The 27,968-nt window shown below is 41.0% G+C and overlaps 2 protein-coding genes across 14 annotated transcripts; both read left to right on the top strand.

The window, feature by feature from the left end:
• The first annotated feature begins 779 nt into the window (after positions 1-779).
• VAMP3 (vesicle associated membrane protein 3) lies at positions 780-3,455 on the top strand. Of its 2 annotated transcripts, XM_033519207.1 has the most exons (6): positions 780-928; positions 1,019-1,100; positions 1,685-1,843; positions 2,178-2,205; positions 2,472-2,523; positions 3,293-3,455. In XM_033519207.1, the coding sequence occupies exons 2-6, from the start codon at positions 1,047-1,049 to the stop codon at positions 3,429-3,431; spliced, it is 432 nt and encodes a 143-aa protein (XP_033375098.1). In that variant the 5' UTR covers positions 780-928; positions 1,019-1,046; the 3' UTR covers positions 3,432-3,455. The 2 variants fall into 2 exon arrangements, with proteins under 2 accessions (XP_033375098.1, XP_018864272.1); XM_019008727.2 differs by lacking the exon at positions 2,178-2,205 and having other exon boundaries at positions 796-928.
• A 390-nt stretch (positions 3,456-3,845) lies between these two features.
• PER3 (period circadian regulator 3) lies at positions 3,846-26,726 on the top strand. 12 transcript variants are annotated; one of them, XM_015648443.3, is made up of 21 exons: positions 3,851-4,391; positions 5,463-5,614; positions 6,175-6,290; positions 7,110-7,311; positions 8,246-8,294; positions 10,021-10,163; positions 10,529-10,607; positions 11,205-11,311; positions 11,555-11,711; positions 12,604-12,709; positions 13,122-13,247; positions 13,780-13,906; positions 15,010-15,154; positions 15,770-15,897; positions 16,357-16,560; positions 17,173-17,424; positions 17,950-18,686; positions 19,784-19,949; positions 20,535-20,712; positions 21,314-21,464; positions 22,809-26,726. In XM_015648443.3, exons 1-21 carry the CDS (start codon positions 4,174-4,176, stop codon positions 22,908-22,910), a joined length of 3,645 nt encoding a protein of 1,214 aa, XP_015503929.1. In that variant the 5' UTR covers positions 3,851-4,173; the 3' UTR covers positions 22,911-26,726. The 12 variants fall into 12 exon arrangements, 10 of the variants coding, with proteins under 10 accessions (XP_033375097.1, XP_033375096.1, XP_015503929.1 ...); XM_015648441.3 differs by having other exon boundaries at positions 20,532-20,712; XM_033519201.1 differs by having other exon boundaries at positions 3,852-4,391; positions 12,544-12,709; positions 17,176-17,424; positions 20,532-20,712.
• The last annotated feature ends 1,242 nt before the right edge of the window (positions 26,727-27,968 follow it).

Raw genomic sequence — 27,968 nt, 5'->3', positions numbered from 1 at the left:
CGGGACCGGCCGCTGGCCTGGGCCGCGCAGGCCTGGCTGTCCCGCCAGCCCCGGGCGCGACTCAGAGCGGGGCCCGCCCTGCCGGGACAGCGCCTGCTGGGCACCGGGGCGTTGCTGTGTTTGGAACCTCGCAGGAAGCGGTGTCATTTCCGAGGCTGTTCACCTGGGACTGGCACTGAAACAGCACCAAAGGGTGGCGGCAGCGCCAAAACAGTGATACGTTGCTGTACAGGACGGCTCTGAGCCATGCCCTGGCTCCTATGTTGTGCCTGTACTCATTACATGGAAGTTAGAAGCTAATGTACTAATGTGTAAATACAGGAAACAGTCAGACTTGGCTGTTCGGAGTGGCAGGATGCCCTAAACAAGCATCCGATGTGAAAGAGGTAAGAACATGGAAAAGGAAATTGAGTGCAGCTAGTTCTAGAGATACACATTAAAAACCTGGCCAGGTGGTGAAAAGGTAATGAGGAGCATGTACAGAAGCTCTTGCATCCATTATAAAGATGCAGAGTGTTGTAGCTGGTAAAAAGACCTCTGTTATTAATTCAAAGCAGACCAAAGGTAAATTCTTTTCCAAATACTTTTTCCTTCTGGTGCTTTTTCTTGCTCCATATCAGCCATTTCAAAAGAATAGAGAAGCATCGCTGGAAAATCACATAGAATAACTATTAAGGTTTTGTAAACTATTGTTGCTTGAAACTTAGTACTTGTGTTCACACAGGAAAGCAAGAGCACCCCTGAGCCCAAACATCTCACTCTTTGAGCTCTATGGACCATTGTTGAGCCCTGTGTCCCCTGCCTCATTGCCAAGTGTGTGTTAGCAAGCCACTGCTGCCTCTTAGCACAGCAGGCAATTTGTTGACAAGATATTTGGGACACTGCATGACTTGCACCCACTGTCAGCTGTTAAAACACCATTTCTCCAGTAAGAAACTGCCCTGTGTTTATTACAAGGGTATAAGTTCCCCGTTTTCAGGACTGCCAGATGTGTAATGATGCCTTTTCTTTACTGCAGGTCAGCCAGTGTCCCTGGAAGTTCAAATATGGCTGCTGGCAGCAATCGCCGGCTTCAGCAAACTCAGCACCAAGTAGATGAGGTAAATGTCTGGTTTGATAGTAGTGTCATCCTCTTCCTGCTGCAAACCTATGCAATTAGAAAGGATATTTTTGCTAAAGCAGTTTTCCCTTTGTTATATGAAGAGGAAGCAGAGAGGAGTTCCCAGTATCTAAGCATTAGCTGCAGTCTTAGTGCTTAAGGATTTGGCATAAGTAAAGATTAAAAACCGTTTTTTACAAAGAACAAGGTGTTTTTTTTTTTCTCAGCAGTAGCCATGACAGCTGACTACCAAATGTGATTTTTGTTGAGTCCAAAAGCCAGGCTGGCTGGCAAGTATTTCTTGACATGATTTACTATCATGTTTATATTCCTTAACTCCTGAAGCAAGTCAGGAATTATTTCCCAGGTTTGAAGGACTACCAGCACTACTGACTTTTTAAAGTATTCATTCAGGGCTTCTAGCCACAGGTGGATTCCATAGTTTTCTTTAAGCTTATGGCTGCATGTACTAAAAGGCAATAGCTCCTGCTTCTGAGAAAACACTGAGTACCTTGTGGTGCTGTCTGTTGGCTGTGATTATGTTCCACTGTGTGGTCACTTACTTTGAGCATTGAACTGCTGTAGGTTGTTGACATCATGAGAGTGAATGTGGACAAGGTATTGGAGCGAGATCAGAAGCTGTCAGAGCTGGATGATCGCGCTGATGCCCTGCAAGCGGGGGCTTCCCAATTTGAAACCAGTGCAGCCAAGCTGAAGAGGAAGTACTGGTGGAAGAACTGCAAGGTAACCTTGGATTGTGTGCTTGCACACTATCCTAACACTATTGTAACACTATTACAGTTTGTGTCTCAAAAGGCAGAAGTTTAGGCAATGTTATTTAAGTCACAGCATCCAGTTTTTAAAGCATGGCACAGTGGCTGGGTGAAGTAACAAGAAGCTGCATTATTGGCCATGCTGCCCTATGCAGGATCTTGTCTGATAATGGCCAGAGGGGAAGCATGTCAGTAATCTGAGGCTTTGAGAAACAAGAAGAAAAGGCTAAAAATGCATAGCTTGAATTAATGTGCAGGAAGTATTAGAAAGTGGATAAAGCTCACTCAGACTCCTGTACTTGTAGCTGTTGCCAAAGGTTGGAATCATCTTTGGTGAGTAACAGAACAGCTTGTGCATTCACTTGGGACGGGCTTTATGTGGGGAAAACCTTATTGCTCTGTTTGCCTGCGTGCATGGCCTGCCATCTCTGAGTGCCAGTAGTGGATTGAGTTTGCTGACTGAAGAACCTTTGCTTGCACGTTAGATCTGACAAACAGTGCTGAAAGGCCCTTGCAGGGGCTGTTTTCCTGTACCCTGAGGGGCACTGGATGCCTTTGCATGGTGTGTAGTAAGTGTTGTATGGCTTTTTTTTTCACAGATGTGGGCAATATTGATAGCTGTTGTTGTCATTATCATCATCATCATTATTGGTAAGTTTGACCAAAATGGGGATTTCTCTTAGATTTGGAATGGATGGTGTTAATTTGGTGACTGGTACAGTTTAAGCAAAGGCAGGATACTCGGATGGAAGCATACCCAACATAAATTTGAAATAGCAATGATGGATTTAACAATTGCATGCAGTGAGTGGCAAACGGTGATAACGTGGGAGCTCCAGTACTGGAATCTCAACCACAAGTGAGGGTGACAAAGGTGAAAGTGAAAATAGCAAGGACTTGGAAACCAGGAACAGACGTGGGGTTTTTTTTACAGCTGCCTGTTGCGCAAGTGTAACATGAGATTGCACACACCGTCCTTGTCTGAGAACTGTTATCATCTGCCTTGGCTTCCTGCTTTTTTGTGGCAGTTACAAGTGCACTGCCACACCGGGGAGGCTTTGAGTAGAGGTTTGGGTGCTCGGTGAAATGAGAGACTAACTTTGGGTTAGGATAGAGAGCCAGGGAACGTATGGTTCAGTCTTTGTGTAGCCATGTAACTACCAAGTGTTTAAAGGGAAGACAAAGTTTTTAAGTGTGTGCTGTAACAGTAACAAACACAGCAGTAACCATTGACATCAGGGACAAAGTCCTGGTGTGCAAGCACAAGGGAAAAATACAACTAAGAAAATCAACATGGACAAATTCTTAGATATAAGGGATTTAAGAGGGATTTATCTCTGTTATCTTAAATTCTTAAGATGCAGGATTGTTATGGTAAGGAGCGGAAGACCGTCATCCAACCTTTTTCTTCTTTTTGTAGTCTGGAGTGCGGCTCCATGAGTTACAAGAAGAAACTCAGTTCAACCGAAGGTGCCTTTGAGAATCTTCTTCAGCCTCTCCACTTCAAACCTGATGCCTTCTCAGCCCATTTACTGCTATTTAAAGCAAAACTATTTTGATTACCGAGATGTTAACTAACTTTACTGGTCGCCTTAAGACACTCCCGTCATTAATTACTAACCAGCACAGCTCACCACTCACACGGTGCCTCAATGACCCGGGGCGGGCCACGCCCGGCCCGGCCCCGCCCCTCACCTGACCACGCCCTGGGGCGGGGCCGGGCCCGCACGTGGCGGCGGGGCATGCGCGCGCACGGGGGCCGCGTGCGGTGCCGCGTGAGGGGCGGGGCGGCGCCTCCGCTCGCGCGGGCCCCGCCCCCCGCTCGCGTTCTCCTCCAATAAAGCGGCTCCGACCCCGCCTCCGCCTCCTGCTCTGTCCGCGGGGCGCGCCGCACGTGGCGCGGGTGTGTGGGAGCGCGGCCGCCGCGTGCGCCGCGTTACGTAACGGCGCGGGGCCGGGGCGCGGCCCCTCAGGGCGCTCCCGGCCCGGAGCGGGGACAGCCCGGGGTCGGTGGGAGAGGCGCGGCCTCGGAAGGGCGGGAAGGCGAAGCGGAGGCCGCCGGGCCCCTTTGGGAGGCACCGCGCTGGCTGCAGCGAGCTGAGGGGGCGCGCGGCGGGGAGCAGCGCGGGAGCGCAGAACTGGCCCCGGTGACCGCTCGGCGGAGGCGGGAGGGGGGGGCAGCGCTCCTCCCACCGTCCCGTGAGGCGGCGCGTGCTCTCCCTGCAGCACCGGCGCCCGTAGCGCGGGCCGAGGGTCCGGCCGTGCCCTGCGGCAGCGGCAGCCGATGTCCCCCGCGCTGTGATGCTCGGCGGATCCGGGATGGACGCGAGCGAGCGCCGAGGCGGCAGCGCGGAGCGCGGCGCGGCCTGGGCTGGGGCCGGGCGGGAGGCGGCGGCGGCGCCCAGGGGGGCTGCGGGCGCTCGGTGCGCGGCGTGCGAGGGAAGCGGCTCCGGGCCGGGCGGGACCGAACTGCACAGCCCCGAGTCCAGCGGCGGCTCGGGCGCCGAAAAAGCCAACAGGTACCCGGGCAGCGCGCGGGGATGTGCTGGGCCGGGCGGGGAGCGGGGAGCCGGAGCGCTGCGGGGCTCCGGGGGTCACGGGCCGCGGCGTGTGCAGGTGCGCTGGGCTGCTCGCGGCTCCCGTAAGCCGTGCCTCATTCTGACATCGCCTGAGCCGCGCACGTCAGCCACCCTTGGCTAGCTTAGGTGTCTACTTCAGCTAAAGACTTATTTAAGCAGTACCAAAGCAGAAATTGTTGAAATAACCTTTTTCGCGAGAGTTCAGAAATGAAGTAATTTATTTTTTTTAATGTAATAAAGAGTTAAAGCACTGCAATGTATGTAGCGTTGAACAGGCATGTCTAGTTGCCACGCAATACTTACGCTTATGTAATGGTTTATATAGTAAGAGTACGATACTAATGATAGTGTCAACTGGAAAAAAAGTTACTGAAAAAATGTCCGTATCTCGTCTGTAGGATTAGAATCTGTGATTTGACAGTATTGACTGATTATATTTTAGTCAGTGAAATAAGCAAATATAGGGAGAGGGAGATTTTATCTGTTAACAGTTCTGCAGCTTTTGAAATCGACAGCTACAAAGGATGATGAAGACTTTAAAGTCACGAGGAATGAAGTCTTTTCATCAGGTGTATTTTGAGAACCTCATGGTTCCCTGAGATGCTTATAACCAGGTACAGCCTTCAAGGCTAGGAAAACTTAGAAAGATCAAGAATCAGCATTTATTAATTATTTTAATACCTGTGATATTTAGAAAATATAGAATAAACATAATCTTATTTTGTCAAATTGCTAGGCATCTTAGCAAGCAGAGTGGTCTCGATGGGACTTTACCATCCATGACACTGGAGGTGGGAAGGAGGAAAGTAGAGGAGAAAAGCTTCAATTGCAAAGAAGTGAAAAATACAACAGGAAATTTAGTGAATGAGTGTTAGGACATTCCTGGATATTGCATGACTTTGTAGCCGTTCCCATAAAATGTTAGTTTAGGGAGTAATTTTAATTGGGTGATAAGAAAAAAAAATCTCCTACACCAGAATTCTCTGGTAAAGTTTAACTTCTGTGTTACAGAGAGCAGCTGAATTGGAGCCAGTCCCACAGAGATATGATGATGATGATCCAAGAAATGAAAAGGTGTTTACCTGAAGAAAAAAGGAGTTCTAACAAACCCAGTACCATCAGTGCTCTCAACTACGCCTTGCAGTGTGTCCAGCAGGTCCAAGGTACGTGTGGACAAAATCTGGAAGAACAACAGCATGATTTGCATAGATGTGTCTGGCAACAAGTAGCATTAAAAGAATGCATTCCAGTTATCCTGCAAGGAGTTGACTTCCTGAGGCATAATGGTTTTGTTGCTAGTTTTTTTGTTAAATAACCTTGTTATCTTTTCTGTTGAGATACACCCCCCCCACTGATTCTTTTTCTTCAGAGTCCCATAGCTAAGAGGTGCCTAATAGTCAACTTTTATGTATATTGAGAAAATAGTATTCCCATCCCACTTTGAAAATTTATTGGTTAGTTTGTGTTTCCCACAGAACTAAGTAGCTAAAATTGTACTACTTCTTCATGCTTGTTTTCTGTAACAAAATGAGATTATTCCAGTAGTATAATCAGTATTCCTTTTCCCTTTGTCACTGCACAGACCTTCTCATCTCACCTTGGACTTCACCAAAAAGATGACAAAAGTACAAGGGCTGTAAGAAATACTTTCAAAGTAGTCTCCTTACTGACTTCATTGTGTTTGTTTTGCTTTTTCTGTTTTGTCTTTTTTTTTTCCAATTAGCAAACAATGACTTTTTCCAGGCTCTGAATGACCGAAGAGTGTTTCAGACAGATGTGGTGACATACAGCATAGAAGAGTTGGTGGCAGTTGCATCTGAACACACTCCAAAAAACACTGTAAGAATTCAGGCACACTCAAGGAGTTAATTCAATTTTGCTAAATTTAGTCTCCTAACATTGTTTTGTGGAAATAGCATGTGTAAAATTGAAGGCCTTTACATTTTAGCCAGACAGACCTTCAAGTTTTAAGATCAATCAACATTGTGTCTTATATGTGCTGTGTCAGTACCCAGCAATACTAAGTGAAGAAATACTATATTTTTTTTTTTGCCAGAGGCAAAAAATAGTTCTTTTGGAATTCTTTTACAGCAGAATAATCTCTTGAGACAGCAGAAAGTTTTAAAAATCAATCAGATCCATAGTTGTGAGGCACTTTTGGTTTCTATTTGTACTCTGCATTTAATTTTTTTTCTTGTTTTGCAATACATGTCCTGCTTTCTGGTTCTGTTTTAAAGAGGCATTTCTTGAAATTCAGTACTGTTGGATGCTGTATCAGAAATATTGCTAAGACTTGTAAAAATGCAAAAAAAATATTGGAAAGCTCTGAGAATGTTTTTGTGTGTGGAATTGTGATGAATCCTCTGAAATTTGTGGAGGAGTGTGTGGAGTGATAACCAGTCATTCAGAGCAAAGATAAGCATTAATCTGTTTCGTGAAGACTAATGCAGTCTTACTAGCATTTGTAAATACTGAGTACACTGCTGTAGCACTGGAGAGTGTAGTAGATCAAGCACTACCCAACACATTTTTGAACCTCAGCCTGAGGTTGTGGTGGTTTGGGGTTGGTTGTTTTGTTTTGGGGTCGTTTTGCTTTTTATCCTTGTGTTACCACTACCATGTTTCAGACAGCAATTGCCTTTAATGTTTGTTTTCCAGGACACGTTTGTAGCTGTATTTTCTTTGCTGTCTGGACGCATAGTGCATATTTCTGAGCAGGCAGCATCTATTCTGAACTGTAAGAAGAAAGTGTTGGACTCTTCCCGGTTTGTGGAGTTGCTTGTGCCTCAGGATGTGAGTGTGTTCTACACACACACTGATCAGTCTCACCTGCCCCTTTGGAACATGGAAAGTCAAACAGGTGGGACATGGCAATGCTTTGAATGCTCTGTGTGTCTTTCTGTCTTTGCAGAATGAAGACAGAGTAGTAGTTCATTTTAAATGCTTATGCTAGCAATATGCATCAGCCTCGTTTGTTCATTTCCACTTTGAAAACTGGGGCTTTTTGAAAAGAAAATAAGTCTGATTGTGAGCTTAAAGTTGTTTAATCTACACCTTATGGTTGCTTAGGTGCTTTGTCTTCATGATCCACTCACTGCCTGCTGTGAACACAGCTCATCAAACCCAAGTTTTAAGCTGATTTGATATTTAGTGCTGGATGTGTTTAAACTGAGACTTTTGAGTCCTCTGTTCCTTGTGAGCAGTTCAAACATAGCTTGCAGGCCACGGCTGTGTCTTCTGCCTGCCTTGACATGGGGCTGATCTGGCATCAGTTCTGAGAAGTCCAAAGTCCTTGGTATCAAAGGATATGAGACATCTGGTGGTTTTGAATGCCAGGGATTCCACAACTTGGATGCCAGTGATGTGCCTACCCAGCAGAGCAGTGGCACACCAGTGGAGTTGTGGTTTTCTTGTCTATATATAGGTTTTGTCACTTGGCTTATAAAGCCAGGAAATGCCACCTTTCCTTTTCATAGTGATGGACTGGAGAAGGATTTTTGGTGCTTTGATTGGTTTGTTGATTTGGAGTTTTTTGGGGGTTTTTTTTGCTTTTGTTTGGTTGATTTTTGTTTGTTTGGTTGATTTTTGTTTGTTTTTTTAATATTAATTTCCTCTGAACTTAGTTCCAGGTCAGCCATTCTATTGAACAGACAATTCAGTAGCTAATAAAGAGTAGGTTGTGAGACTTCAGTCTTGCTCAGAAAGTCTGGAGAATGCAGAGTGTAAAATAGTTCTGATAGGTGTGACCTTTTTAAGGAAGTTAATTGACACTTTCAATGTGTTCATCTTACTAGCTTCTCCATATGAATATGCCCAGGTGAAATCCTTTTTCTGCAGGATCAGGTAAGTGCATTATCACAGTTTCATTTCAGTGAAGGCTGACAAAGGGTGCAGTACTAGCAGAAAGTGTTCTATTGTCACAGCTGACCAGTGTGAGCTCATGAAACTCCATTACAAAATTGGCTTTGTATTTGATATTGTCATCCAGTAGCACATTCTGAACATCTTTTCCAGAATGATACATAAATGATACATAAACTTGCACTGGGACAGAAGGAAAACTGTTTATATGTTTTTCTCTTGGACCTGTTGGTTTCCTTAAGTACTGTCATGCAGGAGAATGATCATGTGAAAAATTGCTGCTTCTCCTTTTACTGTTTGAGAGTGGAGGCAAAGAGTGTTTTGCTTGAGATTAAGATTGCTTGAGAGATTGGGGCAGAAGCCTTAATGCAAACTAAGGTCACCTAGGTCCCAGTGTGAAGCCTGACCCCTGAGGCTTGTGAAGCCTGACTTGCTGCTGCTGTGAATGCTGTTTTTTACTTAGTACCTGACTAATCTTAGAGCTAAAGGAGGAAAAAAAAATGAGATTGGCCTTCAGTCTTCAGTGCAGTACTGTCCTGGACTCAGGTGATCTCAGATTTCAGTAAGAACTGTTTGCTTCTGAGCAGATACAACACTTCCTCATCTTTCAGTTGGTCATTGATTCATTCATATGTGTTTCAACAGCCTTAGTTCTTAAACCACCTTTGTCTCTTGAATGGTATCAGGGCATCTGAAATTGATATAGCTGGACAGATAACAATGTTAGGTTGGGGGAACTGGATACATAAACATTTTACAACAGTTTTTCTCCATGTTTTTGTACAACATCTGTCTCTACTTCCCTTATGTAACAGATCTTCTGATTTTGTTGGTTTAATGAGTAAAAATATTTTTTCACAGGCACACGCTCTAGGCTTAAGTAAGAAAACGGTGTTTTATGAGTTAGACTTCTGCTGTATCCAATTTCCATTTGTATCTTTTGTTTTCCCAAAGACAGAAGTGTCAGAAGTAGTTTTTATGGCAGTCATTTCTCTCTAGAAACATCTTACAAAACCAAGTGTGGAATAAGAAAGTAACTTCTAGTGTGAATGATAATCTTCAAAAATTTAACTCAATTCTTTCTGTAAGAGCTGGGTATGATATTGAAATTATAACAGGTGGAAAAGCATTTTAGTAAGTACCAATTGTTACTGCAGCTGTTGCAAAGCCATGGTTAAGATCTCATCAAGAATGATGCCACAGTTCAAACACATTCTAGGAAGACAAATTCTTTTGGAAGATAGTCAGAGAACAACAATGCACCAAGTCTGGAGCAGTCTTTCTTATGTAGGTCTGTGAAAACTAACCTTGAGGGAGACATATATTTTAATGATTTTTTTTTTCCTAAAAATGGTACAGAATAAACAACAAGCAGAAAAAGGGCTGTTTAACTTGAAGGAGAGCACAAAACCAAATGAGTGGTTCTTGTGAATACAGTTGGACTGAGAATTAGAAAACAGTCTTTAACCATTATAGTATTTCTAGACAGCCTCTGAATTTAAGTGTTGGAGACAAAACATCTACTTGATCTCAACAGGAGGAAGGTCAGTGTTGCTGAGTGTGTTGACCTTGGATCTCAAAGGAGTATGTGTAGGACATGGTTATTTGGGTTTGTGCTCAATATAACTTCTCTGGGCAGGGCTCTTAGCCCTGGCACACAGTATGTGAGTCTTGAAACTGTGGTGTTAATTCCTGTTGTTTTCCTCAGGGGTGGGAAAGATCAAGAACAAGAAGCACGTTGTTACCCCTTCCGAATCACCCCATACTTGGTCCACGTGTGCACTTCTGTCCGTGTGGATGCAGAGTCCTGCTGCTTAGCTTTGGCTGAGAAAATCCACTCTGGATATGAAGGCAAGTCAGGATGCTCCACTGGAGAAAAATCCAATCCAAAAAAAAATAAAATGCAGTGTATGAAAGTCTTCATCCTTTGTTTAGAACCTGTGCTTGGGTAGTCTCACCTGTGTAAGTTGCAGCTTGTGTGTGCATGCATGCAAATCCAGAATATCTGTGCTGCCTTTGCTAGGCCCCAAAGCATTCAACCTCTATGTGTTATTTTTATTTTTGAGAGAAGTCTGTAGTACCTAAAAATCTGTAATGTTTCTGTGAGTTACTGGTTAGAAAGCAGCAAACCATTATAAAGTTCAGGAACCAGTAAATATCATGAGCAACAGTAATGCCCAAGTTTTCTGTCTTAGTGCGTATTTTGTTTCTATTAGCTCCTCGAATTCCTATGGATAAAAGAATATTCACCACCACACACACCCCTGGATGTGTTTTTCTGGACATAGATGACAGGTGAGAGATTTGAGTTTTTCAGACCTGTGAGGTGTGTATGGAGAGGTAGAAAAAAATCATTTAGTGATGCAGCTGGAGACCCAAGTAAAGTAGCTGAACTGTGTGATTTGCAGTATGTAATTAAACAAAACAGTTTGTGTTAGTCCACTCATGGAAAACATCTCACACTGCATACATGTAGTCTCCTTTGTTGGTTTAAAACACATGTTAAACAGAACTGCAGTCAGTTTTCATTATCCAGGGCAATAGGGAGCTGTGGTAGCATCAACAGTGGAAAATGAGCATAATTGCTTATATTTTGCCTATGACCCGTTGTCTTCAAGATCCGATTTTTTTTTTTCCTTTTGCATGTAAACAAGCACAAAACTGCCTGCAAATGTGAATATCTGTTAAATCTCCAGGCACAGAAATGTTTGTCATGGGTATTTGTGTCAATATTACAATGAAGGATTATGAGATGGGTTGGGAAAATGTCCTGTAGCCTTAGTTTATTTCACTGTAGATTGTGTGCATGGGCACTTCACTGACCAGCAAAGGGTTAAGGATGGAAGTATTCAAAACTTTATTATAACCTGTGATAATGTGTTTGGGTTTCAGAGCAGTGCCTTTGTTGGGTTACTTACCTCAGGATTTAATTGGAACATCCATACTGATGTATTTGCACCCAGAAGATCGTCCTTTGATGATCACTATTCACCGGAAAAGTAAGAGCTGCTTTTAGAGGAATTTCTGTTGGTTTTACGATGCTTTGTCATACCTTTATCATACTGCTTGACATGTGACTGATCAGCAGTCTAGACAAAAATTAACTAATTAACTCATGCAGTCAGTTTGAGATCAAAGTAAATTCAGTCCCAAGGTTCTGAGAACCCCAGTTATTGGTGTTTGTGCTTGCACTACTGTGTCATAATGTAAGCTAAATCTTGTTTCTTGATTGTGTTTTTCAGTACTGAAATTTGCTGGCCAACCCCCTTTTGAGCACTTACCTATTAGATTTTGTACTCAAAATGGGGATTATGTCATACTGGACACCAGCTGGTCCAGTTTTGTGAATCCTTGGAGCAGGAAAGTTGTGTTCATCATTGGCCGACACAAAGTCCGGACGTAAGTCAGTTGTAGAATTGATCAAATAAAATGCTTTTCATTGATTACTCTGCTAAACAAAACAGTCTAAGTACTGAACTAGAGACATAATCTGCTTTTGCAGATGTGACAACAGCCTAGCATTTGTCTTCAGACCATTCCTTCAGAACAGCATTAGTCTTGTTTATAACGTGTGAAAATAAGTTAATTACTTTGAAGTAAAAGACAAAGCCAGCTTTTTATTTTAGCAGGTTTTTGCATAGTTGATGCCCAAATTAAAATACCAGTTTTAGATGAGCAAAAGCTAAAAAGCAGCATAAAAACTAGATCACTTTAACAAATAATTACCTAAAATTAATTCATGGTTGGCTCACCAGAAGAACCCAATTAATTGACCTTCTTTTGGCATATTTACTTGGTACAGCATTTAAATATTTACCAAGGCAACGTCTTTTTAAAATGCAGTTCATATTGAACGTAGAAATTAATTTTTCAGATGCTTCTCCTTAGTTTTCAAGAAATATGAAAATATGACTGACTGCCTTCTTACCTGGTTTCTCTTAGAGGAAATGGCTTTTGGGAATGGCCTTCTGACTTTTCAAAGAGATCTTTTATACATGATTTTATGGGGTATGAGTTTGCCTTCTGAGTGAAGGAGCCAGAGGGGTAGATGCTTGTCAGCCTTAACTGGTGTCTCTGCTGGTGTATTGACTTCCCTGGAGCTTCCCTGCTCTCATAGCTCTGCCCCACTACCCCAGCAGAGCAGCTGTTGGGACAGAGGACATTCCTCTGTGTTGACTCAGCAGAACAGTCAAAATAAAATAATCATAATCAATAAAGAATCTGTTCTAAGTGTTTATAGCTATCTTCATCAAATGAAAATGAACAGTGAAATACTGTTGGCTCTCTCCAGAAGCCCTCTGAATGAAGATGTCTTTGCCCCAAGAAGTAAAGAAACGAGCAGCGTGGAGAAAGAGATAAGAGAATTACAAGGACAAATTTACAAACTGCTTCTGCAGGTAAAGAAGGCAAAAGAATTTCAGAACACAGGCTGGCCTTCTGAGTGAGAGGCTAAAGAAACTTGAGTCTGATTAGTGGGCTCTTTTGAGGATGGTCTTTTAAAAGGTGTGAAAGGAAAGTTCTACATGGATACAGTCCCACCTCATTACCAAAAAAAAAAAATAAAATAATTTGTTTCACATTTTTGCCAAGTCTTTATGTTGAAAGGTAAATAAGGTAAACCTGCATCTTGAATCAGTTTGAAGCATGGTAGAGAATTCTTACCCTAAGTAAGTGGTAGAGCCAGACAAATACTGACTTTTCATTTGACTCTCTTTGTTTATTTGAAGTTCTGTGTTGCAAAGTATGTTGTTTCCTTCCTTTTGTTGTCTCAGAGGATGATTTTTAAATTTTTTTCCCCCTCTCATACAGCCAGTTCACAGCAATGTTTCCAGTGGTTATGGAAGCCTTGGAAGCAGTGGCTCCTATGAGCACTACATCAGCATAGCATCTTCAAGTGACTCCAATGGGAACTGTGCAGAGGAAACACAGGAACCAGTAAGTCTATAAATGTGTCACTGCCTGCAGAGAAGTGAAAATACACCTGTAAAAATGAAAATCTTTACTTTGTACATGTGTGCTTTTCATTATGAATTTTACTGAAGTGGGAAGAATAAAACCATGTTAAAGCTAAATTGGTTAATTATAGAGTGCTTACTTTTGGTTTCTGCTCTAAATTTTGCTGACTGCTATAGAAGAGAGTGGAAGTAGTGCTGTCCTAATATAAGCATTGCAATTACCTAGTTTCCTTGTGAGGCTCCTGAGTAAGTCATCAGCTTATTCCCACTCACAGGGCTTGGCACAGGTATTAAAACATTCAAATGCTGAGGCTGTTTGAGCTTTTCTCATAGTTAATTTACTTAAATTAACCATGATAATTGGATTAAGTAAGTTTACAAATACCAATAGATACCAGGCTTAGGCTGATAGTCTACTCCTTTCAATTTGAAGAATACAAGAACCCAAGTCAGCTCCTATGGCCTCTCTGTAGTAATTTTATTCTGACTTTACATTTTTTGTGTGTCTCAAGATGACATTGCAACAAGTTTGTGCAGATGTCAACCGAATTAAGAACCTGGGGCAGCAGCTGTACATTGCATCGAGGAGCAAGCCACAGAATGCAAATGAACAGGCTGTGAACTCAGAAGTTTTGGGAGGTAAGTTAATGTAGTTATGATCCTTAAGGTAACATGAACTCCAGTACATCTGTAGCCCTGAGTTTGGCTACCTGGTGTTATGCTGAAGAACTTTAAATGGCATTTTTTAGCGTGGCTTAGATATGAGGTTTGTTTTCTTTAAAACCCAAACAAACAAGTTCCCCACCCTCCTCCCAATTCACCCCTAAAAATAACCTCAGTAGATGCAGTAACTTTTTAACTCCTCCTTAAAATATGGAGGAACATATCTGTCTCTTTCTAGGTTAACAGACTTATCCTTTTCTGTACATTAACGTTTTCTAGTGAAAATGCACATGTGCTTGTAGCAAGTAATGAGGAAGCTCCCCTTGGTTACTTTATGTGAACTCCTAGAAATTATCATAGGCTGGACAATATGGCCCCACTTCCCACTGAAGTAGAGATTCAGTTACTGAGTGCTTAATGTTATATTAGTGCACATTATCTGCAGTTTGTTTGTAGCACAAATACATGGAAAAACCTGGATGTTCAAATATCATAGAGTTCTGTATTAAAACATTTTTCTCTGGGATACTCTATATTAAAGTGAACTGCTGGTGTTGTCCTAGAGGATTGTACTGTCAATATTGATAGGACTCTGGCCAGTGTATCCATGGTATACAAAGCTGTGAATTACTGTTAAATAATGGGTTGAATTCTGTGATGTATAAATTGAAAGAAGAGTAATATTAATTACACCTTTATTTGCAGCTTAAATGCAGGGGGTTTTATATACTATTTTCTTTGTGTTTGCTTTCTTTTTCAAATCAATGTTTAAGGTGCTGGGGGGGGGGGTTGGCTTTTTTCAGGCATCTTTTCCCTCACCTTTCCTTGCCTCAAAACATATAAATTGAGATGAAAATGCAGAATAAGTTTTTAATGAGAGCTGTCATAGGTCCTATGGGCTGTCATAGGTCATACATCCTTGTATCATTATGTGGATTCCAGTAGATATTTGTGTGTGTGTATACACACACACACACAAATATATATATGTATATATATGTGTATATATATATATATCTGTGTGTGGGTAGTGTTTAGATGCCCTTGAGAGTAACCTTTAAAGGTTTCCTCTCTTCCAGGGAAGAGGCACACTGCTTCTTGTTTTCTTCAGACACTGAGAGGGGATAGCACAGAAGAACCAGGCAATACATTTTTTGATGATTCAAAGAAGACTCCACATGTTCCTTCCTATCAGCAGATCAATTGTGTCGATAGTATCATCAGGTAATAAGCTATGAAACCATTTTAGTGATACAAGTTTAAGATTAATTGGTAGAAAGTAAATATCCAAGCAGTTTGCATTGGCCTTAAACTGTCTGGGGTTTGAGTTGTGAGATAAATGTGGGATTGTTTGTAAAGTTTTCTGCCTCTCTGAGCACTGGGGTGGATTGCCCAATCTGAATTACACAGCAATGAAAAGTTTAGGACCTAAGATTCTGTTTGCAGCTATTTGTTGACATTTTTCATTGGTGCAATAGGAATTTAAGTGAATTTTGATGGTCATAAAATGTCAATGTCTTCACATTACACACTGAGAACATCCATATAAAACAAAAAGTTGATATAACTTATAAAATGTCAGTAATTTTTTAACCCAGTGGATAATGTAATCTTTTTTCTTTTTTTCTTTTTTTTTCTTCCCCCTCAAAGAGTGATAGATTTTATTTAAATACTACTTGGAAAGCAGATACGTGTCCAGAACTTCCTGCAGTGAATTTAAAATGCTAGTTAACAACCTCTGGATCTCCAGTTTGGATTGTTCAAATGTTTGTATTTCCAAATGGAGAAAATGCCCCCCCCAAAGTAGAGAGAGCTTCCTGTGATATGCTTTCATTTCAGATATCTAGAGAGCTGCAGTATTCCAGCATTGAAAAGGAAATGTAAATCTTCTGCAAATACATCATCGTCATCTTCAGAAGATGACAAACAAGTCCAGCAAAGTCAGCAGGAAGTCAGGGCATTGGAAGGTAACACAAAGTGTACTGACAATCATATTAGAACCACAAAAACTGATTTGGGGTTTTTTTATATGTCACTGTTGTGTGTTCCAAGGTTTGTCCACTTTTTAAACTGTTGTGTTGCTAACAGTATTTTAGTAAATATTTACCTAAATATTTAGTAAATATTTGCCTGAATTGCCTAGCTCTCCCAATTAAACATAAGCTAAAATGTTAAGTCTTTGAATGCATCAAAGAAACTCTTGTTTGTTGTTGTTAAATGAACCTTCTGTTGCTCACTCATTTTACGCCACATTTAGTATGTGCTGACATTGCACTGGCATGTAAATGTTTTTTTTAGTATATAAGACTGTCTTATTTAATAGTCTGCATAGTTACTGGTTATTTCTGAACCAGTGAGACTTGATGAATTGGGAGCAGAGTGCTTGGAATGGAATTCCATGTAGAAACTTTGTCATTTGCCAATAGATACTGCTATGCTGTCAGCAGTTGAGTCCCACACGCCAATATCTGCTGGTCTGGAAGAGACGCTGAAAGACCAGACAACTGCAGGCATGGTGGGAGCTCCTCTGGCAGACCTGACCCTGTCCAACAAGGCTCCAAGTGTCATATCTGTCACCAGCCAGTGCAGCTACAGCAGCACTATAGTGCATGTCCCACACCCTGAATCAGGTACTGTTCACACGCACAAAACACTGACTGATATTTAAATTTACACAATGTTTCCAGCCTGAAGTACACCGTGAGAAAGTTTTGCTCATTTAAGGTATGTCCTCAGTGAATTTGAATTCTGAAATATTAAGGTACTTCTCAAGGTGCTGTGAAGAAAAACTTGAGCTTGGAAATTTTTAGGGTATTTTAGTAAAACTAGTTTTTAATACACTACACTGTTTCTTTTCCACTTGAACTTCATTGCATATACCTCAAACACAACAATGTGCTTTTGGCCATTGAGGATTCAAATAAGAATTACTATGGGGCCAATGTTATTTCATTTTAATGCAGAAAGAAGCAAAAAATAAGAGTATGTAGCTGCTATTGTACTAAGAAAATATGAAGAAGTGCCTCTAACTTCAAAGTGAATTTGAAGTTTTCCAGACCATGCAAAGTAACTTGCTCAGTTGATATTAGTGTAACTATATTCGAGTTGAAAGGGTGTTTTCTCCCCCTGCCTCTGCTCAGTGGGTCAGATGAGGTTGTTTTCTGTGTAACACTCTGGCTTTTGTGGTAGTTGACACCAGAAGGGCAGAGCAAAGAGTGATTTCTTTTCTTCCCTCTTCAAAGAAGTGACTACAATGGAGGATGCCGCAGTTGGAAGTGAACAAATTGAGCTGCCTCCTGTGAATGCTCAGAGTCTTGCAGTGCTGCCTGAGGACTTAAAGCCAGTTGGGCTAACAAAGGAGACGTTGTCAGCCCACACTCAAAAGGAGGAGCAGAACTATGTTGACAAGTTCCGACAGAGGGTCTTGCTCTCTCCATTTAGGACTTACCTTCAACAAGGAAGCAGAAGTAACAACAGACATTCCTGTGGACAAGGTAGGCAGCAGCTTTGAGAAATAAAGACTTGTTAGATGATTTACAAGGCTAACCTAGCCATGAAGTCTGGTTCTCCTTTGTATAATTTAGTGAGTGTTTTATTGTGGCTGCTCGCAGAATGATTCCTTTGGATTGCCAAGATTTGACAGCAGCATTGCCCACACAGAAGGTCTGCTCCATCTTGGATCTTGCTATCTTAGACTTTTCACAAAGCAGATAGTTAGTTATTGCAATAAAGCCTGCAAATCCCAGGTAGTTTGTTGCTTCCCTTGAAAGAATATAAAAGATCTGATTGGGATAAGCCGAAGTGATCAATAAGAAAATTGATGACATGAAGGAAGATATTGTAGATATGTCAGCAAATCCATCACTGGTTTATGGAAGAGTTATCCAGAGGAAAGTCAGATCTCTGAATAAGCCACGCTCATTTATCTGGGTGTTTTTCCTCTTTTTTTTTTTTTTTTTTTCTCTCTTTTTTTCCCTGGGTCTGTCATTTTAGTGAATATGTTTATTTTTCTTCCTCAGGCGATTCCCCTTCAAAGCAGATCAGCCCAGCTAGCTGTAAAAAAGGAAAACATGGAAAATTCAAGCGCCAGAAACCTCAGAGACAGTGCTCAGATAGCCACTCTTCTAGTAAAAATAGAAATAGTCTTCCATGTGAGAAGAGAACAAATCAGAAACAGTTGTTCTCTCCCCCAGAAGTATCCTATCTGAGCTCCTCCAGCCTGAATGTCCATCCTCCTATGGGATTTCCTGCCTGTTCGAATCCAGTGTCTACTTTTCCAGCCTCTTCTGAAGGAGAGCAGCTTGCCCTTCGCTCATTACAACCCCAGTCCATGTCCTCATCACAGCTGTGCTGTGGAACACAGTCATACCCAGTCCTTTATCCCCCAAACATAGGCTCGTTTATGGCTGTATTTTTTCAGGGTTTCCCCATGTATGCTCAGATGCCTCAACCTCTCTTGCTCCCTAGCCCTCAGTGTGTTTATCCACCTTCTTCATATCCATGCACCACACTACCTCCAGCACCCCCTCCTTGTGCTCCATCACCAGTAGCACCACACTCTGTGGATCAGCCCTTTCCAGCCTCTCCTCACTCATCCGTGGAGGACCAGCAAGAGGGCCAGTGTGACCAGGCCCTACTGCTGAGCAGCTCACGGAGCAGCTCCCCACTTCAGCTGAATTTGCTTCAAGAAGAGCTGCCAAAACCTATGGAGCTTTCCATTAGTGCTGATGTTAAGCCACATGCAGAAGATAAATGTGTAAGTAATGAAGATTTTTATGTAAAGGAAGAACTGACTTTCACAGTGTTCTGTCACTAAAACCGGTGGTGATGATCTGTATGTCAGGGACACAGATTTTGTTAGCTGCTTTTTCTGTTGGCTGTGCTATGTAGGCTGCAGGTCACAAATAGCACAGGAGGTGGAGAAAGCAGTTTATACTTGTGCTTATGGGAACTTGTACCAGTACAGTGTGGGCACTTAGTAAATGACAGAAATATGAGATCTTCTGAGGCTGCCACAAGGTGCTTCTGCTCAGCATTCTGGCAGCAGCCTTTTCAATGGAACTGTCAGCTAGAATTTGGGGTTTGGGGCTTTTATGCATGTGGAACTTGGTTAGTGCTGCGCAATTTGCATCCTTTTTCACCCAGTCCCACAGTCTATGGAGAACCAAAACAAAGGGAAGATACTCTTCTAATTACTCCCTCTGTCTCCCAGGGATGCAGCTAATGAAAGAAGAACAGGGATCCGTGTGGGTCGGTTTCCATACATGGGCATAGAAAAGGCCTCTCCAACTTCCGCGGTAAACTCAGAGGCAGGAATCTGAGCTCTGCAGGCAAGGAAAAAAATGTTGCCTCCTGAATCCAGATTGGGCTGGAAAGGCTGGATCAGCTGAAACTGCAGGGTAGGGTCCTGAAAGGGGAGCTGGTGTACCTGGAGCTGCTGAAGCAGTCGCTTCGCATAGCGAATCAGGGGAAGACTCATTTTCCCTGTAGTGCACCTTTGCTTTTTGTGTATGGCTGCTTCACGCCATCTAACAGGATGTGAAGGGAACTGACTCCTCTCTTGTCAGCAGAAATTGTTAACTTTATGCAACCATACAATATCCTGACAAATTGGGGAAATACCTACAGCAGAAACCAGTAAACTAGAGTTCAGATGCTTGTTGATTTTCACCCATGAAGAGTGCTATCCTGAGTTCTAAACCACCACTCATTTTCAGAGCTAAAAACTCCAAACCTGTTGAATTGATATGAGAACTTGGTCAACGTGTGACAAATTCAATAACTGAATGAATTTCCTTTTGCATACTTAAATGTAACTTCTGTGGATGTGTTGGATCTGCTTTTTGTCTCCAGGATAATGATCCAGAAGATAGTGCTAACAGTGCTGCTCTTGAATTTCCTGACCACTCGTTGTACAAGGAGTCACAGTTGGGTTCAGGTTCAGCAGCATCAGGCAGTGGATCAGCTTTATCTGGTTCTTTAGGCTCTAGCTTCAACGAGACTTCTGGTCATGGCACAGGTAGGGAAGTCCCAAGATTTAGGTATTTGGTACTAGATGCTTGCTAACATATAATTAATAGCAGGATACTCTAGTGGGAATGGGAAATCCATGTAACATCCATGTAAGATCATTTACTTTTCATTGGCTTTCAGTGTTTGAAGCCAAGTTTGTTTCAGTCACTGTGGTTGGAAATGTGAGTCTAAGAAGCTATTCCTTTAACCTGGAAGTCACTCTTCATTTTTCTCATCATCATTTCTTTCTGCGTTAGATACTGTTTTACATCTTTATTGACTAAAGGTAAATCTGCCTAGAGCAGGATCTCTCAGAAGCAGAGAAGCTGAGCCAATTAATTTTGAGAAAAGTGAATGCAGTTTTGGAGATCTTGAATAATTTGAGAGAATGCACTTTATCTCTGAATTCTCAATAGGCAGTAATTGCTAGAGCAATCATTGGGAATACCTGAATTTGTGTTACAGAACTAACTTGCAAGAATACACTGGGGATGGTGTACTTTTTGTGCTGAATTACTGGGATTTTCCAGGCATCTGCCTCTTCTTTTTTTTTTTTCTTTTTTTTTTTTTTTTTCATGGTCATTCTCAGCAGGTAGTGGGAAAAGCAGCAAGTATTTTGCCAGTAATTATTCTTCTGAAGCTTCCAAAGAAGAGAAGAATCAGGAAGCAGAAGAAAAAGGGACAGCTTATAAATCGAAACATGAGTCAGCCTGGGTGATGATGGATCACACACCTGAGAGAGTTCTAATGAATTACCAAATGCCAAACAGGTTGGAAAACATCAACAATTTCTGACATGTAGTTTGGAATTGTTCATGGAACTACAGGATTAAAGTGAGACTGTGGAAACAGCACACATACCAATGAAACTTAAGAAGGTGTCTGAGATTATCTTTGTGCAGTTTAGGCCTGGTTATTTACTTACTTTTGCTTTCCCATTCCCCCTCTCTGTTAAAAGAAGGTAACATGTAACCTTTTTTGCTGAAATATTAAGGGGATTGGTTATTTTCCTGTACTTTGCATAAAGGGGTAAAACTTCAGGTTATTTGCAAGTTGCTTATAATTAGCTCATACACATATAATTTGCAATTATATTCCACATGAAAAAAGCACCACATAAAGCCATAAAACAAAAAAAACCCACACCAAACAACTAAAAACTCCCAGCAAAACCAACAGCAAACAAACCTCAGACTGTTAGCCCAGTGTTGAAAGCAGCCTTACAAAGCAAATAAGGTACAAAGTACAGTTCCCTTTCAACAGCTGATGCTGTCTAGGCTTTAGCCATAGATTGTGGTGAAGAGACTCTCAGTGTCAGTGCCTGCCTTGCTTGTGTAGTACAGTGTGCTCACAGGTATCCCTTCCCTGCAGAATCAAAGAGGAAGTTCTAAAGCAGGATCTGGAGAAGCTGGCAGTCATGAAGAAGCAGCAGCCTTGGTTTACAGATGGGCAGAAGAAGGAGCTTGCAGAGGTGCACTCATGGATCCGGACCCAGACTGTGCCCCTGCAAATCAGCACCCAGGTGAGCAGTGGGAGAGGAGCTGCAGCTCATCCCTGCAGGGCCATCTTACAGTGCTGGGTTATGGGTGTCATGATCTCATGTAAGGCATCTAAATTTGGTTTTTTCCTCTTGTATTAACTAATTTGCTCTTTTTCTTATAAAATTGTTGCTATAATTGAATAGCATATAGTGCTGGGATATCAGTAAAAATTAGATCAAGTGTGTTCAGGAAGCTGAAAAATCCTCAGTCACAGAGGAGAGTCAGGTGTATTTTAAGAAACACAAAAATAGTTTTTTGTAGGTGTATTCATTCATTCCATCTTAATACTTCATTATTTTAGTGGATATGATTCTTGGGCACTCTGCTAAACTGCTTCTGGTTTGTATTGATGTGTGTTAGAGAATGTTCTAATCAGTTTAAAGTGCTCCCAGGTGCTATGGAGAATGGCAAGACAGATCTAGTCCCACAGAGACCTACAGCTCCAGTGTTGTATAGAAAATTTTAAGGCTGTGGTCATGTACTTGTGCACCAGAAAAATCTCTTGTCTGTTTTAGCATTGCATGTTGGGCTGGGGTTATCAAATGCAACATTCTGAGATGTAGTATTTATTCTTGCAGAAGGAAACCTAAGACAGATGTCCTTGGCTATAAAACAAGACCAGAAAACTAGTCTTTGTTTTCCTAAGACCTCTTTGATAACGTGTGTCCTGTTGTGGTTAAAAATACTGTGTTTGATTAAGATAGCAAAATTATGTCTAGTGATCTTCTTGAAAATTCTGTTGAATGTTTATAATCTCAAATGTTAGAAAATGTATTGGTATGTAAATATTGCTATTTTCTATCTAAGGTCCTGAAACTGTTCCTAAGCAGAAACTCATGTTGCCAGTGCAGATTGTGATTTTGTAAATACAACCAGACTTCTGACAGTAGCAAGAATTACTGTTTGGAGACTTTGTTTCAATATTCTACCGTTTCTCAAGAACAAGAAAAATATTGATATACTCAGGCATTTCAGCTGTTTTTGTTGGTCAGTGTTGTTGCTCTTGAGGCTGCAGTCCAAATCTTCAGTAAGGAGCTTGCTTATAAAGCTGAATGATAAGGTCCTCAAATTCAAGACAGTCACATGCCTTTTTATCTCAAAGGTAGAACTGTATGTTCCACTAATCAAATTAACTGACCTCTGAGGCAAGGGAAGTGGCAGGTACAAGTATCTGCAAGAACCTGTATAATATCTGCTTTTAGAGAGATCTCACCCCATTGCTGAGAGGTTTCAAGAGATTGCAATGTATCATTCCATGGGATTTGACCCTTTGAAATATACTCATAAAAAGAATTGAACCTACTATTTCTTGTTCCTTTTCAAAGGGCTGTGTTACGTGTGACAGCAGGGAAACGAGTTGTGAGGCTGCAGTGGCTGATGACAACATGGAAAACAAGGGAGAGCCACCTCCAGTCCTGCCACGCTGAGGACAGCAGCACCTGTGTCAGTGCAACTGCTTGGTGTAATTCTCACCCTCCTTCCCTCTGGCTTTGCTCCATACCAGCAGTGAATCTCCATGGCCATCTCTTACCAACATGAGCAGTCACACATGAAACTCAATCTTCCTCTTTTACCCCTCCACTCCTGGCATGACTCTGAAGACAATCTTTCAGTGGGAGGCTGTTTCACTTTCTGACCTCATAGACTTGACACAGAATGGGTTATGTTTGTAACCTTTGACTGCTCAAAAATGAGCAAAATGCAAGGATTTTTTTGGCTTGGTTGTTTGTTCTTTTGAAATTGGCAATTAAGTGTGAAAAGATGCAGTGTTTAAGAACCTTTGGTGATGAATTTACTGTTCAGACCATATTTACTCTCCAAGTATGATGGACATACTGAAGCCAAGCTACAGTACTCTTCATTTTTGTTCAATATTTAAAGGTCTAAACTAAAGATCCAAATATTCTGAGGCTCTGAAATTGCTGTATTTCAGAGTATAATGTAGCTGGTGTGAGAATGCAATAGGCTTTTTAAAGAGCAGCTGAAACTGGCCTGGTTATTCTGCATCAAATGCCTTTTGCCAGCTTGTGCCCGTCAAAAAGAAGCAAACTGAAGTGAAAAGGAGCATATTTTTCCCTATGTTTTTTGTGAGGTGGGTTTTGGAGTTGAGTTGTTTTACAGCTTTTGATTTTAAAGCTGTTTTTATCAAGACAGATATATAAACTAATTGAGGATAACTGGTTTGCAAATACACAGCAATTAAAAAAAAAACCAACCAACCCAAAAGTATTCAACCAATTAAAAAGGCTCTGCTTTTTAAAAACAGACCCATGGAAAATTTTCTCTATCAAGGCAAGTAATTATCAATTAAAGTATTTACATGCAATCCTTTATCTTATGTTGGTAGTGCTTGGGAAGATGGGTTTGTATCTTAATGTTTTCTTTATTGAGTGGTTAGAGGAGTTGAAACCAGACATAAAAAATAGGAAATTATTTAAGCAGTTTCTCATTTGTTTTTGTTGTGGTGATGCCAAAACCAAAAAGAATTAACTTCATTTCTTCTCCTTTCAAAACTCACATGTTGTGGAGCTAAACTTGAACATCAAACCACATATTCATTATTTCTTAGCACTGTTGACTTCCTGCATAAGATACAACCTCTTTCATTGTAATGGAGTCTGGCTGTTGAAATCCATGGATGAAAAAGGAATTTGTAGCTCAGAACATGGTAATCACTTTCAGTATGTAAAAAGACTTGTTCTCATTAATGTCTCAAAGTGCTCTTCAAACAGGACATGCTTGGCTAAAAACCTGGCAAATTTTGTCTGATTTCCTCTCTGTTTATCAAAAGCTTGGATGTAATCAGATTTTCCTTGTGGTGTTATTAATCACCTTAGCTTTCTCAGCAAAGAGTTTTAGGATGTAGTATGTTATATACCCTTTTGTTCTGTGTAATCCTTTTGTTGCTGTGTGAAATATTTTTGTTGCTCTTGTTTCAGTTACTGGTAAGGTTCAAGGAAAATATTGTAATCTGCAGGTCATTGAAGGAAAACTGTATTTATCTAAAGGTTTCTTTACTTGTAAAAGTCAGTCAAGGGACAATCTTTCTTGTTAAAGTTTATTTTAAGGAAAGTTATTTTTACAGAATTTTGAGTTTTCAAGGCTAATTTCACTCAGGCAGCATTCTTTTTATGTGTTTGGGGTTTTTTTTTCAGTGTTTTTGCCTGCTCTGTTTATACCTATTGGTTTCTATTTGTTCTAAAGCTACATTTCTTTGTCTTTCAGTTTTTTCAGCTTGAACTTGTTTTTTTCTTGTGTTGTAAATCAGCAGAGATCCACATATCCTCAGTGCTGCTTGTGTTCAAACTTCAAACACCTCTTAAAATAAGAGACTTCAGTAGGTGTTTACATGTAGCAGGTTATGTATTCAGGTTGGAAGATGTGGGCAGTATCTTACACCTTTCCTAGCCTTCTTACAGCATTTTCCAAACATGGTATTCTGCTTTATAACCACACTGCCTAAAATATTTGCTCTAAAACATGTAATCAGATACTTTGTGTAAGAGTTCTTTCTTGATTGGAGAACTTCTTAATTAACTTAGCTGTCAAATTAGACTTATGTACTAGAATCCATTCTACTTAGCTGTGCTTAAATGAAAATGATTGCTTTAATGCATTTTGAGACTTAGTGAAGTAGATTAAATCGAATATTTCAGGTAAGGAAAGCTGTCTCCTTCAAAATAGTTTGGAACCCCAAGCCAGAAGGAGAGTTATAGCAACAGTAGACTTTTGTGTCCATTATTTTTATTTCCTGAGTTTGAAAGTGTTAGTTTATTTCCCAAGTATGAAAATGAGCTGATTTGCAATGAATTAGCAGGCAGACATGTCATCTCTTTTGTAAAACAGTGAGACTTAATTCAGGAGAATGGCAATGTGTACCTAACACTTGAATAATGCTTTTGATCCATAGGTCCATGAACATGTCAAAAAGATGACCATTACTATCCCAGCTGTATAAAAAGAGGCAGAGACACAAAGGGCCATACCCACAGTTCATTCCAAATTCAGGAGTAAAATTTGGGAATCTTCACTTGCTGTATCCTGTGCTGTCTTTGCTACAAGTGATCAAGATTCTGTATGTAGAAACCTGATCATGTTACCTGTGGTTTATTTTTGGAGATGTTAACCCTTCTGTACCCCCTACTGCTGTGAATTTGTGCCCAGTAGAATCATTGAGCAACAGAAAGCCCAGACAGTTTTTGAATTGCTGTGAATACCATAGACCCTCTGGCCATATATAATGAAAATTCATGTGCCTAGGAGTTTGAATTCCAGGTTTGTAATCCTGGATAAATCTTAGGTGTGAGATCCCTTTTCTGGGGCTACACATGTCCTGGGTTATGGAAAAAATTGTAGTGTGGGAGAATAATGTGAGAGGAATGAGCACTAGAATCAGTGCCCTGTGTGATGATGAGACAGTTATTTTACCCAAAATCAAACAGTCTTGGCTGCAAAATCAGCAGTTTTTATCCCCTTAGAATAAAAAAACCCCCCCAAACTTTCCCAAGGTACTCTTTACCCTGCTAGAACCACAACTTCATCTTGCAATGAGATGCCTTATCAAGCCTTTGACCTCATTTCCATAAGTTTTCAGGAACTGGCAGTTTTTACTTCAGCTTTTACTAATCTTTCAGTCCTTGTAGTGTGCTGGAGTGATCACAGCAAGATGCAGTTCTGTTCAGAAAGGCCAATGGAGTGAGTGTTGCAGCCAGATTTTGCACCTGGCTCTTTTCGTTTCTGTGGCTTTGTTTTGCCTGGCAAAATGTTGCAGACAGCTTAGAGCTGCTTGAAAAATCACTTATTTAGTGGTCAGAGGGAAAACATGCTGGTAAAGCACTGATGCAGTTACTACCCCCTGTGGGGGTGTCAGCAGTTTGGAAACCCTCGGAGGATTTCACTGGCAATCTTTTTTGTTGTTGTTGTTGTATTCATAAATGTAGAATTATGTTTTTAAAAAGATGAGTTGTTGTGCAGATATTTTCATGGCATTGCTATGAACAGAAGGGACCCTCATGTATTTTTACAGTGTGGTAAATACTTGCTGAATGAGTAATGTATTGGTAAGTTTATCTTCCAACTGAATTGAGTTTTGAATCACAATTGAATGAATTTTTACATCAGTTGGTAGGAGTATTTTATTGAAACAATATTCAGCTGTGGTTGAATTTACAGTTGTGATTTTAACTGTACACTTTAAAGGAGCATCTGATTTTATAAATAAAACAAATATATGCTGCAATGAACTGTTCAAATGTGTGTTTATTTGTTCTTGGTAATGTGTAGAAAATAGACTTTTAACAGAACACTCAATACCTTTTTTGATTGTATATGTGTTGGGGTACAGTGAAAATAGCCACGTGGTGGCCATTTATGCAGTTTTGTTGAGGGATTTTGTGGTTGTTTGGTTTTTTTCAGTCACACTCCACCTTGCCAACTCCAGGATATATTTTCTTTTATAACTGTATCCCACAAGAGCGAGCACTTTGAGTGTGTGAAATACTACATCTGTATTTCTAAACTGCTGGGATTTGGCATGCAGGACTTAAAGCTTCTGTCTGTAATGACTTTTCTAAAAAAACTTTATTCTAGAGGAAATACAGAGAAAAAAATCCATAGGTTTAATTAACGAGCATGTCTCATAGAGCAAGGAAGTTCCTAACTAATTGCAGAGCAACAATTTGTTCATCTTTTTCTGCTTTAAGGGACTTAACAGAGCTATGATTGAGTGCTTAAAGAAGCCTGCAGGAGAAAGGCAAAATCACTGCAGGGAGTACAAGGTACAGAATAAAAGTAACATCATACTGAAATTGGAAAAGAAAGAAGTAATTGTAGACAAGTACATAACTGAACTGCTCCTGATAAAGGTATGTGATGCAGTGCCTTGAAATACAGGCATCTTGAAAATAACATTGGATATATCATTGCTGAGGGTTTATTGATTTTTTTTTAAGGGTTAGTTGGTCATTTTAAGCATTCTTAAAAATGTGAGTCAAGTTATCTATCCCCAAAAAATGAGAATAAATGAATAGCTTGTGAAATGAAAAATGTTCAGGGTAGATCTGTGTTTTTCTTCAGAGATCTAGGCCCTATCAGCCTATTCACATTTCTGATTTGTCAGTAGCAGTCATCCTGCCAGCTCAAGTTGTGGCTCACAGCTGAAAACCTGCAGTAACACATTTGTGTGGATGTCAGAGATGAGCTGTGTGATGTACTGCTGTACTTCTGGCAGATGGTGAGACACTGGACCTGTGATGCTTCATCATCTCATTCTCAGAAGTAGTGGCCTGTATTTTCTGTAGTAGATTTGCTTCACAGCTGCATGATCCCTGTCAGGATATCCATCACACCCTGCAGCTCTGCCCAGGGCCTGCCTGCTCCACTCCCAGCTGCAGCTCCACTGTGCCCTCTGCTAGCAGTGCCCATGGGCTCAGGATGCTGCTGCCTGACTCCCCAGCCACTCCTTCCCATGGAAAGGCAAACCTGCC

The sequence above is a fragment of the Parus major genome, chromosome 21, assembly GCF_001522545.3.
Source record: "Parus major isolate Abel chromosome 21, Parus_major1.1, whole genome shotgun sequence".
Taxonomy (NCBI): domain Eukaryota; kingdom Metazoa; phylum Chordata; class Aves; order Passeriformes; family Paridae; genus Parus; species Parus major.
The sequence above is the reverse complement of the archived record's forward strand: the minus strand, read 5'-3'. Positions and strand labels throughout refer to the sequence as shown.